We start from the raw sequence: 20710 nt of genomic DNA on the forward strand, positions 1-20710 counted from the left end.
ATTTTTAATTTTTTGAGGAACCGCCATATTGTTTTCCATGGTGGCTGGCTGTACCAATTTACGAAGTGCACCAGCGTTCTCTTTTTTCCATACCCTCACCAACATTTGTTATCTCTTGTCTTCTTGGTGATAGCCACCCTAACATGTGTGAGGTGATATCTCATTTTGGTTTTGATTTGCATTTCCCTAATGACGAGTGATGCTGAGCATCTTTTCATGTTCCTGTTGGCCATTTGTATATCTTCTTTGGAAAAATGAAAGGGTATGTTGCTCACTTTTTAATTGGATTATTTGTGGTTTTTTGACATGTTCTTATTCCTTTCCATTTCCAGGGATTTCCTGAAAGCTGGAGACAAGGAGAACATTTTTAACGCAGACCATTTCCCTCTCTGGTACCGAAGAGCTGCGGAGCAGATTCCAGGGAGCTTCGTCTACTCCATCCCATTCAGCACAGGTGGGGGTCCTTGTTAGAGTTGGGACTCTTGTCTGTCTGGTCCTGCTGGCCCGGGCATTGCATGCAGAGTGTAGTGGGGGCCATCTGAATGCTGGAGGGAGCCAAGTTCTGTCTTGAGGACCAATGCTGAATATTGGCCCAGCACTGAACCATTGATCTGTTTCATAAATACAATGGCCCCAAGTAAAATGAAGCTTTTGCTTAACTGAAGTGTGAAAAGAGCATTTCACAAAGCAGGACTGGTACTTTTTACTGTGTGGAATTTGAATACAAACATCTCAGTAGATTTTTTTTTTAATGTTATCATGGCCCCACTTGGAGAAAATTCATGCAGACATACCATCCTTTGCCAGAACTTTCAGTGAATCACATCACTTTGGAGGCCCACGGTCCCCCCATCAGAAACTAAATTGATTCAAATCAACATGCAGGAGTGAGCGCTGAGATTTTTGTGTAGACTTGTGATCTCCTGACAGAGGGCTGCAGTGACCCAGGAAAAGCGCATAACCTGTGATTTTTCTAGTCCTAAGATTTTATATTATAAAAAAACTAAGGTTGCCTCCCTCCAAAAAAGAACTGAACACCATCTTATTTCAACCATGTTTAGAAGCAAAACACACTGAACATACTTTTCGATTGTCCTTGGCTTTTTCTTGTCTCATGCAGCTGATAGTTTTTGGTGCTCATTTTGTGGAAGGCTCTGACTGTGCCTTGTAGCAACTTCAGAGATGAATAAGACCTAGTTCTATAAACTTGGATTGCTTTAGACAGTTCAGTCTATACTTATGTTTTATATTAGAGCCACCGTATTAGTCTTTTTCAAGCATTCCAAAATCAGCCCTAGTGGCGGTTTTCTGGTGCTTAGTGTCAAAGCCCCTTCCTTGGTTCTTAGCACTTGCTCATTTCCATGAATGAAAACGTCTTCAGAAAGAATGCTTTCAAAATTTGCAGAAGACACGTTGGCAAGAATTATCTAATAACTAGTTGCATGGACTCGTTAGGAAGAGAGTCTCTCATTCATGAAGATATTCAAGGAAAGGCCAAATGCTACTGTAGAAATTCCCTGAGCAGGTAGAATTTTAGAGGAGATTATCAATTAGTTTCCTTCCAGGAAAAACTGAAATTCTTGGAGTCTGTACTCCTTTGTACCCATGGCCACACACACGTGTGTTCTCAGATACAAATGTCCGGGTGACTAAGACTCTTTCTTTATGTTTGTTTGGATGACACTTTATTGCTGAAAATACCAACCGAGAGAACAGTGAACTTTCTCATTCTGCTGCAAACCTGTCAACGTCTTCTCTTATCATGCAATCTCATGCTCCTTTCTTTGTCTTGGGATTCTAAGAAAAAAAAAAAAGAAAAAAAAGAACTTAGCTTGCTAGATTTGGACTGGAAGCAAGCATGAAGTTCTTCTTTTCCGGCAGGGTGGATTTTGCTCAAAACTGGACAAAGAAAAGGAGCAGTCAGAAAAAAGAGCAATCCCCGAAGTGTTCTGCGTGTGTGTGCTTATGAATGATGGCCCCTTGTATGGGTTTCTTCTTTTACTCTTCACCATTTTCCCTACAGAGACTTATGTCTGGGAAAAACAAATTCTGGCTAATTGAGGCTGTTGTAGAATTGGTTTTTGGCAAGTGGGGTTGTCAAAGGAATTTACCTTGTTCGTGATAAAGTTAAGGATGACTTCACATCTTAGGAGATTTCATTCTTCCTTTTGGTTCGGAGAATGTAACATCACCAAGTACAAGTGTTATGATGAAGCTGTCTTATTGTTTCTACCATGTGTTGATTACCTGCACACATTGGAAAACAAGCTGGTTTTTATTACTGCTTAGGCTTGAGCCAGGAGAAGGTTCTCAGTTGCTTCAGTCATAAGCGTATTCAAATTCAGGTCTGCCCTCTCCATTTCCCAGTTCATATTGGATTCCATTCATGGAACACCTTTTATAAGGCAAGCATTGTGCTAACAATTATCAACCAAGGTGGGGGGGGGGGGTGGTTGAAACCTGTGCTCAGGGTCTTTTAATTTATGGATATTGGAGCCATTGTTAGTAATTGCAAATGTCTTCATACTAATGCCTTATTGTTACCACATTAATAAGAGTTTGGAGTAAGGATTGAATTCCAAGTCTATCCCTGATTGGAATGGTTTTGCTAAGAAAAACTGGTCTTGAAATTAGAATTTTATAACTCAGTAAAGTTGTAACGAACAAACCAAAACTAAAGTTCCCAACTTGTAAAACAGTTTCAAAACTTTATCTCCTGTAGCTCTCCACAGCCGTATTTAGAGAGGCAGTGTAAATATGATCACTAACACAAGTAAACACTGTAATTAGTAACCACAAATCACAAGAGAAATGTGGTCCCTCCAGTGGTGCTTAATAATTTTGATGTGAAAAGACTGGACACCCCCCCTCCCCCGCCCCCAGTGTGGCAGTCATAACTCAGTGCACTGATTCCTTCAGCTGACAGGACTGTCTACACAGCACCTGTGGCCTAACAGAGTTGGCCAACTCTGAGTCTGGGAACCATGCACTAACACAATCTGCAGAATTGGTGGCCATGGGCCATATGATTACTCTCTTAACCTGGGCACACAACCATCTCCATTTTTGTTGTGATGGTTTTTCTTCTTTCAGGAATAGTCAACAAAAGCAATGTGGTGACAGCGAGTACCTCCATCCAGCTCCTCGATGAACGGAAATCTCCTGTGGTAGCAGGTAAAGGATGGATTTCAGTCAATTAATAGAAATAAGCATGGCATCCATTTATCTGGCCAATGAACTGCTTCTATGCAGCATGTTTATTCTTCACAAAATAAGTTTTGAAAGGAACCAAAAGCTAACACGTACTTCTTCCTTAGCTTGGTGTTATCTTCACCAATTCAGGATTCTGACTGGTTGTGTTTGTTGTGACAACAAAAATCTTTCCCAGTACTCTTATTCTCAAACCAGTAAGAAATTGTTGGTGCATGCAGAGGAGAATTTCTTGAAAGTTGGCAGTGTGCTCATTTAAAGTAAGCTCCATATCTCCCACTGCTACATCATTAGGATAACAGTGGGCATACTAGGCAATTGTGGGTTTGTTTTAGGCACACACGAGCCGAAATGTGCCTTCTCTGGAGAGCCTGAGATTTTTACCTCTCTCATCCTGCTGAGGAATTGAAGTTAGATGTATCTGTAGGTGCCAGGTTTGGGACCAGGTGAACGCCAAACCATTTCATGATGGAGGGTCTTAAATTGTCAAAGAAACCCTGGCTCTGGCTTTTGCCATCTCTCTCACTCTCAAGAATGTCAGTAGACATCTGTGGCCGGCGATGGGCTTTCATTGGTGGTGTTTGGCCTAAAGGGCTGGAAACTGCCACAGGTGCTCCTTTGGGGACAGCTGCTGACAAAAATGGAGTCTACGGGCTTGTCTGGCATGTGGTCTATTTCTGACATTGTCGTATCCATTGGCGGAGGGTAGATGAGACCCTCCAAATTCCATCCTGATATTGGCTAGGTTTACCAAAGGGAGTTGTTCTGCTTCCAGACAACCTCTCTCAGTAAGTTGTACTGTAGGGGGCTTTGAACATCAACTGCTGTGTCTGCACACCATGAGTATTTGTGGGAAGGATTGCAAATGGAGCAGATAGTTTTGAGTGTGGTTGTTCTCTGGCTGGAAAACACCAGGCTTCTTTCCCCACTTTATTTCTGACTTAGTCTATGTGTCATCATTGTATTAGCAGGGATCGAAAGACCTGGGGGCAATTTCCCTGGTTATTCCTGGCTTTTTGGATACGGCAAGGAATACTGTCTTATGTATCTGACCTATAGATCATCTTGAACTAGGCAGACCTGTAACTAATCAGCCAGGAGATCAGGGCTCTGAGGATTCACAGCTTCTGTCTTTAAATTTTGTCACTTAGCATCTCATGTTCCTTGAAGAAAGTAGGAGACAGGATCATGTAACTTAGCAGGGTTTATTTTTGCTCAAAGGAAGTCAGCCTTCCTTACCTCTAGGGTGACCCAGCCAGCTAGTTCTGGAGGCATGTTATCTCCCCGGAACAGGGCCACGTGCAGCAGCTGTCAAAGATGTGGCCTGACCAAAGTGACTGGCCAACTGTTTGGAAGTTTCTTAAAACCTTTTCATGGGGTGCCTGGGTGGCTCAGTTGGTTAAGCATCTGACTTTGGCTCGGGTCATGATCGTGCTCTGTGAGTTTGAGCCTCGCATCGGGCTCCGTGCTGTCAACTCAGAGCCTGGAGCCTGCTTCGGATTCTGTGTCTCCCTCTCTCTCTGCCTTTCCCCCACTCATACTCTGTTTCTCTCTGTCTCTCAAAAATGAATAAATGTTAAAAAAATTAAAAAAATAAAAAACCTTTTCCTTAGTTTTCTCATTCAGTCATCATGAAGGATGCTCTGTGTCAGCCCTAAGGTGGTGGTGCCCATCCCAGCCACTTTTGTCTAAGCTTGCAAACTAAGCTCAAATGTTTCCAAATGCCTATTGTTTTGTAAATGTCTGTTTGGCTCAGTATGGATGAAATGTGGACTCAGCCTGGGTACCGTGTATCGAGTCTGGAGAAGAACGTGAGTTTTCCAAAATGGTTCATTTGTCTATGCTGGTCTACTGTTGAGTTACACAGATGGCCAGAGAACACAGGCAGCTCACAAGACACGGTTTGTCCAGCTATGAGTGGGTGGAAGAGACGTCCTCCTGTTTACTGCTACTCAGTGTGTGTCAACTGGTCCCTGTCTTCATAAGATAATTACAGAGCAAGAGGAAGAAGCAAGGTTATCGAAGAAGCTGTATTTAGTACTTACCTTTTAAAACTGGTAGTTATTAACCTTCTTTTTAAAAGTGTGTTTGGTAGGTGTAAGATAAAACAGATTTGCTCAGTTTGATCTTGAAGGCTGCCATGGAGGAGGCACCATGAAGGCAATGACCTCAAGAGGACCTTTCTGTCGCCAAAAGCAGAGTGGCCTCCTCAGCACTTCCCACAGATTGCATTGACTCTGACTCACCCATCCTGTCACTGTGTGATTAGTTTCGGTAACTTTCTTCTGTGTGTTTTCCTCAAATTAAGTAGACATTGTTTACTACTCTAAAGTAAAAAAGGTCATTTTAATTGGGGAAGAAGCCTTGTTTTGGCAAGTGAGGATGAATATGTGAGCAGGCCTGCTTCCCCACCAGTGTGCCTCCAACTGCAGATGGAATACGGCCAACTGGCAGTAATTTGGGGTCTCAATGAAATCCTTGTGTTCAATTGAAAAGTATATGGAAGGAAAGGTGTACAACTTTGCAAATCATTATCAAGGATACCTTTGAAAGGCCAGCTCTCAAGCCTGTTCGGGTGTTCTCATGTTCACTGGCTCTCAGTGTCTGTTTGGGACAGAAAGAGTTTCTTTTGTTTTGTTTTGTTTTTGCTTTATCCTCTTTCTTTCTTTCTTTTGTTTTCTTTTTTAAACAAAACATTTAGATACTCATCTGTCAATGACATCTTTGCAGAAAGGGCAGTCAAACTGGGAAGGATTCCATTTATGCGTCAGCCTGGTGCATAAATGGGCCCCATCCATCTTTTTGGCCCATGACATTGCTTACAGTCCTTCTCTGGAGGGACCTGCCAGCTTTCCAGCTGCCACTAGTGTGCTGAATTTTCTTACTTGCTTTCCCACTGCAAAGGAAGAAATGGTAGGACTTTCTCTTTGGCTTACCAAGTCTCTCCAGAGCCCTGGAGCCTCCTGTGTATGACAAACCTCTCCTCCATTTTTCTGTTCTTATTAGCAATGCAAACCTTGGACTGTGAAGTCCACATAGGTTTGTCACTCACTCTGTAACTTACTAAATATGTGGTCTTGGGTCTCCGAAGGTCTATCTCAAATAACATTGGGATCATTACCTCTTTCACCTTACTCTGGCTTGATTTGGGGGTAAAATGAGAAAACAAAATACTGGACTATGAAGAAGTATAAAAATGCTGGAATTTGGGGGAACCTATTTTTACCTTCAAGCTTATTCATTCATTCACTCATTTATTCATTGAATATTTCCTGACCTCCTTCCTTTACCAAGCACTCTAGATATACATGAATAAGATCCAGGCTCCATAATGACATTCCCTTCTTCCCTCCAAACACATGTTAAATAGCAGTTATTTTTAAAGCCATGTCCACACAGGACAGGTGAAGAGAAAAGCTGGATAATTACCTAGAAGGTCCTGGAAGTAAAAAACTTTGTTCTTTTCACCTCCTGTTCCTCAGAACAGAACCCCTGTTCTGAAGTATAGTAGATTAAGCCTCAATAAGAATTCTATAAATTGAGTTGAACTTGTAGAAACCTGTTTTGCCCTCATTTTGTTATTACTGACTTGAGTTCCATAAATTACTTAGATCATGGTGTTAATTCCCTATGCTGTTCTTCGTGGGACACTGGGCCATATCGGCCAACAGTCACAGGCACTGATTCTACCATTAGAGGATGGAAATGACATAGAGAAAGAAACGCACAGAGGGAAGAATTGAGCCATCAGGGAAGGTGTAACTATGCAGGGAACTTCTTCCCTCCTTGGACAGTTTGTCTGATCCCCTCCACCCCCCATTGTCCTTCTGGACTCTAACAATACACAGTACATAATCTCAGTTTTTCTAAATAAGTTCAGGATTGGGGATTTTTTAAATAACAGAAAATAAATTCTGATTTTTTTTGCATTTGCTTTAAAATGTAAATTTTAGCACATCAAAATCTAAAACCTCTTCTACAAATGTGCCAGTTTGATTTCTTAAATGAAATGAAAAACCTCTCCAAAGGCAAGGACTGTCCCAATTACCTTTTTATCCCCAGCGCTGAGCACAAAGGAGGTTGACATGTGGTAAATGTGTCAAAACAGTAGATGAATCAAGGAAAATGGGCTTCATTTTCATCTGCTCTGCGTAGGTCCATAAGTTTACAAGTTTTACCATCCACATGATGGGAACACAGTATTTGACTGAAACTCTAAGAGAAGTAGGCAGCAGCTAAAACTCCAATCCATGTCCTGGTGATATGATGCAGACCATGATGGGTATTTTAAGAAATAGAAAAACTGTGTAGTACTCCATCCTAATGGCAGCTGTGCTGGCCCAGTAGTTAATCTCTATGTCAGTAAATGTCTTTTCTGAGGTCTGAGCATTAAAGTGATATTTATAATAGCCAATCTGATCATCAACATAAAGAAAACTAGATTAGAGACCATGGAGGCATTGTTTTCCTACAGAAACAGTTTTTAAAACAGATTTTAAGTATAAAATTTGATTATTTTTAGTAAATAAATAATTGAGTGGGAGCAGGGCTCTGACCTCCTGGTCTGCTTCTCTGCAAGAAACACAGGTCATGTTAAATTCATTCATTGGGGGAAATTTGAAAATGTGGGTTATGTGATCTAATTTGCATAATTCTAGACAGTATAATAAGGGGAATGCTTGATATTAGGACAGATGATCTCATTTTAACCAGCTAATTAGGAAAGAGATGAAATTCCCATTGACCACTATCTATTGTCAGGTATATGATATTTAAACTGCACGGACTATTTCATATGTACTCTTTATTAGAACTGGATGAATAATGTTGGCAAAATGTTATAGGCAGATACTTAGTTTAACAACATTCCTTTGATGGGATTTCACATATTTGATATAAATGAGTTATCTAGTGTGGCAGGAATTGAGTCAAGTGTGCGTAGATAAGCCTCTAGTTTGTCAGATCTGAGCAAAGGGAGTGTTTTATCTCCGCAGACATTTAGTACTTACTGATTAAACCAGTAATTCTCAACCAGGGTCACTTCCCTCACACCCATGGGGCAGTTGATTGCATGCAGAGACGTTTTTGTCACAACTGGCTAAAGGGGGGTGCTACCAGCCTCTAGTGGGTCCAGGTCAGGAATGCTGCTATGTATCCTCTGAGGCTCATGACAGCCCCTCCAAACAACAAGGAATTATCTGGTCCAAAATGTCAGGAGGGGAGAGATTGAGAAATGACAGGCAAATGTCAACTTTTAGTGCTTTCAAATTCACTGCTTTCCCTTCTTGGGCTCCTTTATAAATGATTTTGTTTTATTTTTTTTATTGTGTAATTAAATTATTCAGTAAATGTGTATCTAGCATCTACCGTGTATGTTGTGCTGGGGATACAGCTGTGAACAGCCACCCTAGACATCACTGTGGAGTGTATTGAGGGATTGTTGGTTGATACGATAGGAGGGCGCCGTCAGCATGCCGTACCCGGAGGCCGGGGGACAGCTGCCCAAGGAAGAATCCTTCCACCCAGATGCCACGGCACTCCCTGAAGATACTGAGACAAACCAAGTTGCTGCCAATGGAGAGCTTCCATATGTGTAGGAGATATAGACCACAGACAAGTATTGCATGAATGGAGGGAGGGAGGGGGGAAGGAGCCAGGCAGACTGGTAGTGGTAAATGCTCTATAGAGAATAGACCAGGATAAAGAGATGAGGTGAGGCTGGCAGTGGCAAAGGCAGGGATGTGTGCCCATTTTCACACATGTACGTTTGGCTGTGTGGTAGGGGCAGTGCTTCTCCAGATCGGGATAGGGTGGGTCAGGGAAGGCCCGACATGAGCAGAGTCCTAAATGGTGAGATGCAGCCATCTGCAAAGATCTGTGGGCAGGGCATTCCAGGCAGACAGAACAAACTTGTCCAGGAATCTTGAATGAGATCCCTCACACATGTTGTAGCCACGTTCCAGGTGGGTACTCTGAGACACGGACAAGCCTCTCGGGTTTCAGGGGTATTTGCTGGGATCTTAAAGCAGGACTGATGGGCAGGTGGGCAGATGACCCAGGGAGAGGTGGGGAACCCAAGGCAGTTCTTCATTATAAATATTAGCTATAAGATAGGGCTTTTCTATATGTTTGGCATTTGGTTCTCTCTCTCTCTCTCTCTCTCTCTCTCTCTCTCTCTCTCTTTCTCTCTCTTTCCTTTTTTAAGCTGACAAACAGGAGCAATGCAGGGGCAAAAAGAGGTCTAAGCCAGTATGACTGACAACAGCAAACCTCATAGAAATGGATTAATGATGTAGCTACTAATTATGCCATAGATCAAGTCTGCCACAGAGAACAGCTGCCCCGCATGCCATGGTAGCCAGGGATGGGGGCGCGGTAAGGACTTCTGCTCCAGGAATAAAAATAGCCCAGAAGTTTGAGAAACTGGATCCCATGTGCTAACTCTCCAGGACACTCACTGCCAAGAGTCACCGTCCTTTTATAAACCTTATCAAAAGCTCCAACATGTCCTCCACCCAAAAATCAGCAGCAGAACTTTCGGATAACAGGTCCTCACCCCTGCTTGTGTGTGTTCTGAATCAGCAAGCAAAGACCCTTCTTTTTGAGGTCATGGTGTGATTTGGGCATTAAAGCCAATGTGAACCGAGGGTTTGGCAGTGAGCCCAGGGCCGTTTCGCCCCTCTTGTAAAATGAGGTTGACTGGTGCTTCAGCCGGATTTCTAACAGCCTAGTTTTTAAAGATGGGGATTTGTTTCATCATCACAGAAAAGGAAAGAACTGACTGATAATGGAGAATTACTTACACCCAGATGCTGTCTTGGGGGACCTCTGGGGTTCTTGTTGAGAGAAATAAATTTGCTTATAAATAAATACACGTACAGTGTTTGGCAAATGCCTCCAGTGAATGCTCAATCATGAGTAGCTGCTAAACTGTCATTACTATTGCTTCTGTTGTTAGAATGATGGTTGGCTACACCCGCCACTACTCACTAGCCAGTGCTTATTGTCATGTGCTGTTCTCCGTGAGAACTTGCATAGGAAATACCATTACAGTATCTTGACATGTTTCACAAAACTTTGAAACTCACACTTTCATGTCCCCATGTACCCAGAGGTTGGCCAGCTGCAGCCCATGGGACCAAATCTAGGCTGCAGTCTATTTTGTTTGGTTTTCTTATAGCTTCATTGAGATATATTTCACATACTGTAAAAACTCACCCACATAAAGTATACAGTGTATTGGATTTTAGTGTATTGAAAGAGTTGTGCAACCATCGCCACAATCTAATTTTAGAACAATTTCAACATCCCACAAAGAACCCCTTGTACACACACAGTCTCATTCTTGATATCTTATTCCCTACCCCAGCCACAGGATACCACAAATCTACTTTATGTCTCTATGGATTTGCCTTTTCTGGACTTTGCAGATAAATGGAATCACAACAGTACGTGGCCTTGTGTGATCAGCTTCTTTTACTTAGCTTAATGTTTTCAAGGTCAATCCATATTGTAGCATGTGTCAATACTTTGGGGTTTTTTTTGTATTGCCAAATGATATTCTATTGTTTGTACATACACCATTTTATTTATCCATTCATCAGTTTATGGACATTTGGGCTCCCACCTTTTAGCTATTCATAATGTTGATATGAACACTCATGGACAGTGGACATGGACAAGTTTTTGTGTTGACACATATTTCCGTTTGCCTTGTGTAGACACCTAAGAGTGGAATTTTGGCATCATATGGTAATTCTATGTTTGATATTTTGAAGAGCTATCAAGCTGTTTTCCAGAGTGGCTCCACCATTTTACGGTCTCACCAGCAACGTATGAGGGTTCCAATTTTTCCACATCTTGATCAACACTTGCTATTGTCTGTCTTCTTTATTTTAGCCATCCTGGTGGGTGTGAAACGATTTGCATTTCCCTAATAACTAATTATGCTGAGCATCTTTTCATGTGCTACTTGAATTTGCTCATAAGAGAAATTTATTTTCAGATCCTTTGCCCATATTTAAGTTACATTATGTGTCTTTTTATTATTGAGATATGAGTTCCTTACATATTCTGGATATAAGTACTTTGATGTCTACCAGCTGTTTTTGTAAATGACATTTTATTGAAATACAGCCATGCCCTTATTGTCTATGGATGCCTTTCTGCTAAAATGGCAGACCTCAGTAGTTGGATAGAGACCATATGGACTATAAAGCCAAGAATATATAAAAAATTTTTAATGTGTATTTATTCATTTTTTGAGAGACAGAGTGTGAGTGGGAAGGAGCAGAGAGAGGGAAACAGAGAATCCGAAACAGGTGCCAGGCTCTGAGCTGTCAGAACAGAGCCAGACACGGGGCTCGAACTCACAAACCATGAGATCATGACCTGAGCCGAAGTCAGACGCTTAACCAACCGAGCCACCCTTTTTTTTTTAAATGTGTATTTTAAAGCTAAGAATATTTAATACCTGGCTCTTTATAGACAAAAGTTGCCAATCTTGCTTTAGAAAAAAATATGTCACAATCTATTTTTTTTTTAAAAACACAAAACACTGATTTGTTCCTTCATTTATTTAACATCTTTTTATTTTATAAAAATGAAGTGGATTTTTAAATCAGAGGCTATGTAAGTAAATGTTGAAGACCGAGCTTCATGTATCAGAAGGTGCCCATCAGTTGTGCCTAATGTTTTTGTATATGTGGTTACACAGAAATCCCAATCAAAGATCCTAAGCGTTCTAAAAATATATGCTCTCATTGTCAGTCAAGACAGTGATTTACTTAATCTTCGCTCTAGTTTATAAACCTCTGAACAGTGTAATCAGCATAATGCTCGGTAGAGCATTGGAAATGCCCTCACATGCTTTGGTGGAAAACAGTTTATGGGATTTTTTTCCCCCCCCAGCATGGATCATGAGAGATTTGGGGATTTATTTAGTTGCCTTTATCCAGGCAAATCTCCTAGTGACCTTGTTGGGATCTTGATCTTATTTAAGACTAGAATATGTGACTCATGCTAAGTCAAGTGCCCACAGAGGAAAAGTGAGCTGACCTGAATCTCCCCTCCTGGAGGAGAAGGATGGACATCAGCAGAGTCTGCAGTAGGAACATAAATGCTCTGCCAGTCAGTCCGAGGACTCTCTTACTCATGGAAAATGCTTTGGCTGGTTGGTGGTGGGAAAGGGGGACAGTGCGGATCAGAGACTTGCACCCACCAAGAGCTCCTGGGTTCTATTCTGGATGAAAATTTCTACATGAGACCAGGATAAGTGTCTAATTGTCATTCCTACTTTAAGAACAAATTATATGTGACCAGGGTGAGGCCGATGGGAGTGTATGATTGTCTTTAAACAAAAAAAAGAAAATTTTGGAATGAAACCATAGTGTATGGTCATTTTCCATGCTTTTGCTTCACTAGCCTACTCCTACCAACTTCCAGATTTGTGCTGGTATAGTCAGGTTTTTAAGCCAAAATTATTTTTGTTATTGAATTATTTTGTGTCATGCATTTCTAGGTCTCTTATGCCATAGGATTTTTCCACATGTCCCCTCCTTCATTCTCTCCAGAACCCACCCCAGACAAGTTTCATCCGCAGTGAAGCACTTCTCAAGGTCACCTATAACCTCCACATTATGGAATCCAGCTACAAACATTTATTATCTTATAGTTTCCATGAGTCAGGGATCTTGGTGAAGCTTAACTGGGTCATCAGGCTCAGGGTCTCTCACAAAGGCTGCAGTCAAGGTACTGGCCCAGGGTCTTTCACGAGGGTGCAGCGAAAATGTTGTTGGGGCTGTGGTCTTATCTGAAGGCTCAGCAAACAGAGGAAATGCTTCCGCAGTCACTCATGAGAAGCTTAGCAGCTGGTTGTTGGTCAGCCACCATCCTGACATCCTCACCATGTGACTGTCTCCACAGGTGTTGACTTTCCTCAGAACAAGCAGGAGAGAATGAACACAATGGGAGCCAGAGTTTTTTTGTTACTTAGTCCTGGAAGTGATATTCTATGATGTGTACCTCATATTCTTTTTGCTAGAACAAGTCACTGGTTCCAGCCCACCCTCAAGGGGAGGCAGTTCAAAAAGGGCATGAGTACCTTCAAGAATCATCTGAAAAGCTGCCACAACCCACAGGGTCCTACATGATTGGACTCCTCATTACCCTCTAACCTCAGCTCCTTCTGCCTCTACTTTTGTTTACTTGGCCACATTACCTTTACACTGTTCTTCAAACACATTAAATGTGCTCATATGTCAGGGCCTTTGGACCTGCTGTGCCTTCTCCCTGGGACAGTTTCCCTCCAGATATCTTCACCACTGGTTCTATCTTCTCCTTCCGGTTTCTGCTCAACTATTTTCTGAGGGGATTTCATGATCACCAAGTATAAAACAGAAACTCTTCCTCTCCCATATCCCCAGTACTCTGTGCCCGTCATACCTACTTCTCCACCACTTGATGTACATAGATTTTATGTCATTATCTTCTCCTTCTGGGAGATGTTAAGTTCCATGGGGCATATGCTTTATAGCTCTTATTCCCTCCTTCATCTCTGATACTTAGAAAATTGCCTGGCATGCAGAAGGTGCTTACAAATTTATCAAATTATTTGACTTTGCATTGTTTTGTAACCATATTAACTAAACCAGACATACCCCTAACTTTAACTGATTTGGTGCTTATTGCTCGCACTTGAATGGCAGGACTCCACATTTTTCAGTTCTTCTCACATTTCTCCTCCCCCTTCCCCTTCCCCTTGTTTTTATAATTCATCCCTTGATCAATTAAAGTAGGTCTTGAGTCATTTTTCTTCAAAAACAATGCATGGATGGCATGCTCCCTAAACGGTTGCGTATCTGAGAATTGCAAGCTCAGTCTGGTTCCTTGTTAAGTGTCGTTTTTTTTGTTTAGTTTCTAGACTTTGGAATATTTAATTTTTTCTTTAAAGTTTGAAAATTTTACCAGAATCCATTTGTTTAATTTATGTGTTTTTTCTCTAATTTATACTGATTGAGACTTTCATGTACCAGGCAATAAGCTAGACTAACTTTTAATATTTTTTCCATTGATCTCTCTTATAGGAAGCCCTTCTCAATCTATATAATTGGAGTTTTTCTTTAGCTCAGGAAAGATGTCTTCTCAGATTTTCTTTCCTTCTGTTTGGCAGGTTCTAATCTGTTTATTGGGAAAACCAAGTATCCATATTTTAGTTCTTTACCATTTCTCCTTCATTTCTATCATCTTCTGTTGCTTTCATCTCTATTTTTTCTTTTGAATTCCAGGAGTGAATATGCCTGTAATAGTGTTCTATATCACTGATTCAATATGTCCTAATGTTTCTTCTGTACCTCTGATGGTGACTATGGAAGATTTTATTCATTTATTATTTACTATTATTAGCCATTATTATTTTATTATTTGTCATTATTTTATGATTGTTTGCAATTATTTACTCCTTCCTTTCTTTTTTTTTAAAGTTTATTTATTTTGAGAGAGAGTACATATGCGCACACAGACAGGGGAGGGGCAGAGAGAGAGGGGGAGAGAAAGAATCCCAAGCAGGCTTCTGTCAGCAAGGAACCCGACATGGAGCTTAAACCCACAAACTGTGAAATCATGACCTGAGCTGAAATGAAGACTCAGACGCTTAACCGACAGAGCCACCCAAGAGCCCCTCCTTCTTTTCTTATAAGGGGAGTGAATATCCTTGCCTATTGCTAGGTCACTCCCTGTGCCATCTTACTGGACACTGTATGATTCTGTGCTCCTTAAGTATGAACTTAGCCATATGACATCTTGTTGCCAATGGAATGTGAGTGGGTATAATGTACACCAAATCCAACCAGAAACTTTAAAAATTGTGCTAGGATATTTTTTGAAATAGATCTTTCATGCTTCTTCTGCATCTTGTGGGCAATGCTGCCTTTGTTCCTTTTTAAAAATATCTTTCAGAAGGTTCTGTTTAGGTTTCTTTCTTAATTTTAATCACCAATAAAATATGGGATGTTTGCGGGATGCTTGGTTGGCTCAGTCAGTTGAGCATCCAACTTTGGCTCAGGTCATGATCTCACGGTTTGTGAGTTCAAGCCCTGCATTGGGCTCTATGCTGACAGCTTGGAGCCTGGAGTCTGCTTCAGATTCTGTGTCTCCCTCTCTCTCTTCCCCTTCTAGGCTCACACTCTGTCTCTCTCTCCCAAGAATGAATAAACATTTAAAAAAAATTTTTTTTTAATATGGGATGTTTGCTGATGGACAGAGTGAATGACTTCCCCTCAGGGGTCACTTATTGTTGACTTCAGATCACACCTTGGAGACTAAGATAGAAGGCTAGTTGATAGGCACAGCCCCTAAACAAATGTCCAGTGTCTAGGTGTCCTCCATCTAGAGTGGCATTGCAGGACCAGTGAGAGATGCCATGTCCTACTGCCTGGTGATCTGACTACTTAGGTAAACCAAAGTCATCTGTAGTTTTCATTCCTTGTAAGAAACAATAGATAAAAGCTATAGCCCCTACATTGTGCTTATCTTATTGTACTCCCTTCATTTTATCATCCTATTATATGCTACACTGTTGAGATTCTTCATCTCTGGTGGAGGAAGACAGCAAGGTCTTAATGGCAGGTGTTGTAGGACTTAAATGTTCTCAGACATCTTATATGGGAGGAAGTGGTTTCCGTCTGGTTTGTGAAGTCCATGTCTCAGAGGAAAGATACCAGAATAAGGATAGGTTGTACATAGACTGTCTTCCTTTGCATCCCACTCATCTATCTGATGAGCCATATCTCTGCTTTGGATGTTGGGCATCCCTCCTGGAGGCTTGTATCTCATTGACCTGTATTCTCAGTTTCTAGATCCTCATAACTTTTTTTCAACTTTGTATTCATGAGTATTTCAATGGGCAACACTTCTTATTAGGCAGCGTCTAATTTCATCATTTTCTCAAGTAGCTGCGAGAGAGTGTGGCTGAATTTCTACATTCCCATTCTAAGAACATCTTTTCCAGCTCAGCAGAGTCATGGGTGATATAAGGACCTTCATTTTCCTCGGCCTTTTCATCTGATTTACCAGGTCTTGGTGAGACCAGAGTTCTGGCAGTGACACACTGGCTGGTGGATCGGTTTCTTTTCTCTGCCATATTTTAAGGTCAGTGCTAGCAGTGCCAGGAAAGCATCTCAACTGTGACTTCTTCAAACCAGCCACATCCCAGAAAGTGTCCAGATCCTGCATCCAAATTCCTGCTCCACTACTTACTAATGGTGTGAACTTGAACAAATAATCCAAATCCAGTGATTTTGTTTCTTTATCTGTAATGTAGCAGTAAAATGTCCACATTTTTTAAGTTTATTTATTTTTGAGAGAGAGAGAGAGAGAGAGAGAGAGAGAGAGAGAGAGAGAGAGAAGTTACAGAGAGAGGGGGAAACAGAGGCTCCAAAGTAGGCTCTGCACTGAGAGAGAGCAGAGATCTCAATGCAGGGCTCAAACTCACGAACCATGAGATCATGACCTGAACCTAAGTCAGATGCTCAACTGACTGAGCCACCCAGGCGCCCCAAATGCCTACATGTTTTGGTCAATACGAGGCTTAGAGAAAATGAAAGCATTACACTTGGGAAACAACTGGCACAAATTGGGTGCTCAATAAACGTTGAGTGCAGGACTATAATTAATATCATAATGCCATAGTCTGTTATTGTGGTTCACACTGATATTTGATATCAGTTCATATTGATATTGTGGTTCACACAGAATGCATGAAGAATAATGGGGGTTTGGTTGTATAATCCATGTTAACCCCATGCTCCTGCACCTGCATTTGTCAAGCCAATAATTAATTATCTGTGTGACTTTGGAAAAGTCCCATTCCTTTTCCATGCTTCTAGTTCCCATTTGTAAACTAAGGACACAGAACTATATCAGGGTAGAAAACAGGTTTAATCTTTATTGTTAACTCTAGGTAATCAGTACTGGGGACTGAAAATACAGATTTAAAAGGATTCTGAGGCAGTGGCTGAGCTCAGGAGATGAATTTTCCGTGATCTATTCTCAATGCCTAACATGGGTAGGGAGGCTGGTCACAGCTATCCCAAATTTGTCAGGTCTAAACTAAATGTTCTCTAGGGATTGTCTCAACTCCCAATCTTCTAGTTCCTTTTCTGGGTCTTCTTGATGGGCCTTTGTAATTGGTGACATCCTGATAATAAATGGATATTTACTACCAGTGGAGTGAGAAGTTAAGAATCTGAAAGGAGAGTGGTAGACAATGAAGCTGCTTCTCCAAATGGAAATAGAGTTTCTTTGAGACTTCATTGCAATTAGAGCAATAAGAAAGAAAGAAAGAAAGAAAGAAAGAAAGAAAGAAAGAAAGAAAGCAAGCAAGCAAGCAAGCAAGCAAGCAAGCTTGCCTGGGATTCTCACTCTCCCTCTTCCTCTGCCCCTTCCCTGCTCATGAGCGTGCACCCTCTTTTGATAGTTCCCTAAAGTTATGCATATAAACCACATCCCAGTGATGCCATGTAGGGTTTGGAACATCATTTGCTGGTAGGTTTCTGTCCATTAACATTTAGCAATGGATACACTAGTGGGTTTAACCAAACCAGAAAGAGTTATTTCCTGATTTCCAGTTAAAAGTTATAGGTTTCTAGCAGTCATAGTTATATTAATGTGTACTACACATAGATTATTTTAGAAATTGATTTATCTACTTCCTTTGATATTTAGGATCTAAGACAAGAGTGTCTTATTTCTGGGGTAACTTGGTTAACTCGGGTAATGGGACTGGACTTTTATGAATCTTCAGGAGGAAATCATGTGAATCACTTCTCAGTCTTGGAATTTTGTGAGGAAGAATAAAACACCCAGTTGTCCACTGGGCAGTTTATCCATCGTAAGCACAACATTCTCCCTGCAAGTCAGGGGTATTTGCCTTAATTGTAAAAGCTTTTCAGGCATCAGTTTCCCGCGAGGTCTTCTCTCTCTACAGTTTCTATTTGCAGGCAGGGTCTATTCTTTATACTTCCTTTTTATATGCCTCACTTCAGACAGCTGTAGCATCCGTTGGGTCCTGCTATTGTAAATTTGTGATCTCAGGCAAGACCAAAATCACCAGTCTGTAGTCATACGGTTCCACTCAGTATGATGAGAAACAATATTTTAGACGGTTTTCTCAGAATCCATCCATACCATGCATGAATTTTGTCCACAACGTGCCTTTATCAAGGCTCTATGATAGAAGGGCATTTGTATAGGGGGATTTATGAATATGACAGCAGCAATAAGCAGCTGAAAATAATCTATGAGGCGTTTTCAAATTACCCCTCATGAGCTGTAGTCATTGTGAAAGATAATTTGTGGTTCTCACAGAATACCCTGCAAATTGGGTCTTTCATCTGCGATGTTTTTTGTAGTTGAAACATTTCATTTCTCATATTAGCAAGTGATAACTCTGCATTTGTTAATCTAAACAATTTGATTTATATTTTTCTGTGCTGAGAGGCTGTTGACATTTCAGGGTAAGTAATTATTTTCATTGCCAACTGCTGTTTGTGGTGACTGTAGGCAAAAGATCGAAATCTGAATATACATAGGCATTGTTTTAATCATTTGCCTTAAAGACTATTCATAAAACAGGAATCTGTTTGCCTGAGTTATCGTCTGTACTTAGAAATCTAGTAGGACATGGGTGTTGATGAGTGAGGATTCTAGCCACATTCAGGCTTTTCTGCGGCATATTGGAAGCTCTCTCATGTAACCACTGTGGGTGGGGGATCGGGGTTGACCTGCAGTGTCACCAAACCTCCGGCAGAACACTGTGCACTCACGATCTTAAGTCACAGTGGTGAGAGGAAGCACGTGTTATTGGCCTGGGTACCACCCAGCTTTTGTAACACTTGTTCAAGTATCTCGGAGCTGGTTGCCAGGATTACATGACCGATGCTCACAAAAACACCTCTCACCGTGCCTGGTACCTAATGCAAGCTCTGGAAAGGTTTGGTGAAATTGGGACGACATATGAAAAGATCTTCTAAATTTCCTTTCTTGTGTTGCCTTCTTGGCCAAGGACTTACAGCCCAGGTCAAGGGCAAGAATGAGTTTTTTCACCTGGAAGTAACCACTGTGTCCTTAGACTGGATGCTTAGCCTTGCCCACTGAAGTGCCTCCCAAGGCAGAGCAGAAAAGAGGCCCCAGGGCTTGGGATGGAGTTGTTGGAACAGCCAGCTTTCTCTGGGGTCTGTTTTTGATCTTAAAATCCATGATGAGTTTTCAATCTACTTTCAACATATCGAGGTTTATTTTAACATTCAGAAAAAAATTAACATCAAAGTTGATACGTGCCCCCCTCCCCCGCTGCCCCCAGAAAATCATTTAGCAAAATTGCTGCTCTAAGAAGATGGTCCATCTTTAGCTTGTGGTATGTGGGGCCCACACTAGTTGTGAGTCTCTGTGGGCAGGTGTAGATGGCCTCTGTGATGATTAGGGGTGCATAGGTGTGTGTCCTGCAAGGTGGGCTGTGGTAGGTTCATGCGTATTTCCCTTGGCCTCTTTATACTATTGGCCAAGGCTCTGGCTGCATCAGACAGGGAGAAAATAACTCCTGCCTGTGTGGACCTCCCATTCACATTCCAGGTTAGGGAATGGACTACTAATTTAGGATCCAAACTGAGTTTTACATGGCCTGAAGGAGTGAATGTAGAGCCAGTGCCCTGAATGGCAAATGTGTTTTATCCTTTGAACCAATTCCAATTGATTAGTTCTGGTTGCCTACAGTGCTGTCTTAAGAAGGCATCTGTGTTGCATCAAGGCTCAGCTGGGAGGAGTGCTGGGATTGATTAGCGATGTCTGTCAAGGCCTCTGGAGGGACAGCTGACCCTATATTTGCCATTCTCTGCTTTTGACATGTCCTTAACTCCTCTCTGTAAAATGATTTTAATACTAACAGGTGACTCTAAGTGTGAGATACGGATTCATGAGAGAGAGCAGGTAGATGACATTTTAAGAAAACCTAACATGAGAAAATGCAAATTTACAAAATACATAAATCTGGAGCCAATTATTGCCATTACAGAAAGATTCCATGAAAGGTTCCTTTAAATAGCGAGCTCCCCTACTGCATTAAAATGATGATTTAATTTACAAAAATTCACTTTGCATGCAACTCTTCAGGACTGTGTCCATGGAGTAAAGCAGGCCACACCTGATTTTTTTAAACCTCGGCCCAAACAATATTCAGGATGGCTGCTGCCACCTAACTTGAGTCTCTTGATGATTTCCACTCTCCCCAGACTTCCTTCCTACTTCCTACCCCAGAGTGTTGAGTAGACAATCTGGGTGGTGGTCAACAGCTGCTGGCTTCCACCCTGCCACGGCTGCATTTCATTAGTGGGTAAACTGATTGCTCCGAGTATGTTTATGTGTGGGTGTGGTTGTACAAGTCTGTGCACTCGGTGCACTATGTGTGTAGATACAGATACACACAAGCCATTATCTTGCTCTCAGCCCA

The 20710-nt window shown here is 41.5% G+C and overlaps 1 protein-coding gene across 1 annotated transcript in view; it reads left to right on the forward strand.

Moving 5' to 3' along the window:
• The window catches only part of CACNA2D3 (calcium voltage-gated channel auxiliary subunit alpha2delta 3), an 865909-nt gene that overhangs the window by 705501 nt on the left and 139698 nt on the right, over positions 1-20710 (forward strand). Inside the window, exons 25-26 of the mRNA XM_047850751.1 lie at positions 333-454; positions 3094-3174. Of these exons, the coding sequence (XP_047706707.1) occupies positions 333-454; positions 3094-3174 (203 nt within the window). The remainder of the gene's footprint in view (positions 1-332; positions 455-3093; positions 3175-20710) is intronic.

The sequence above is a fragment of the Prionailurus viverrinus genome, chromosome A2 (assembly GCF_022837055.1).
Source record: "Prionailurus viverrinus isolate Anna chromosome A2, UM_Priviv_1.0, whole genome shotgun sequence".
In the NCBI taxonomy this organism is placed as follows: Eukaryota; Metazoa; Chordata; class Mammalia; order Carnivora; family Felidae; genus Prionailurus; species Prionailurus viverrinus.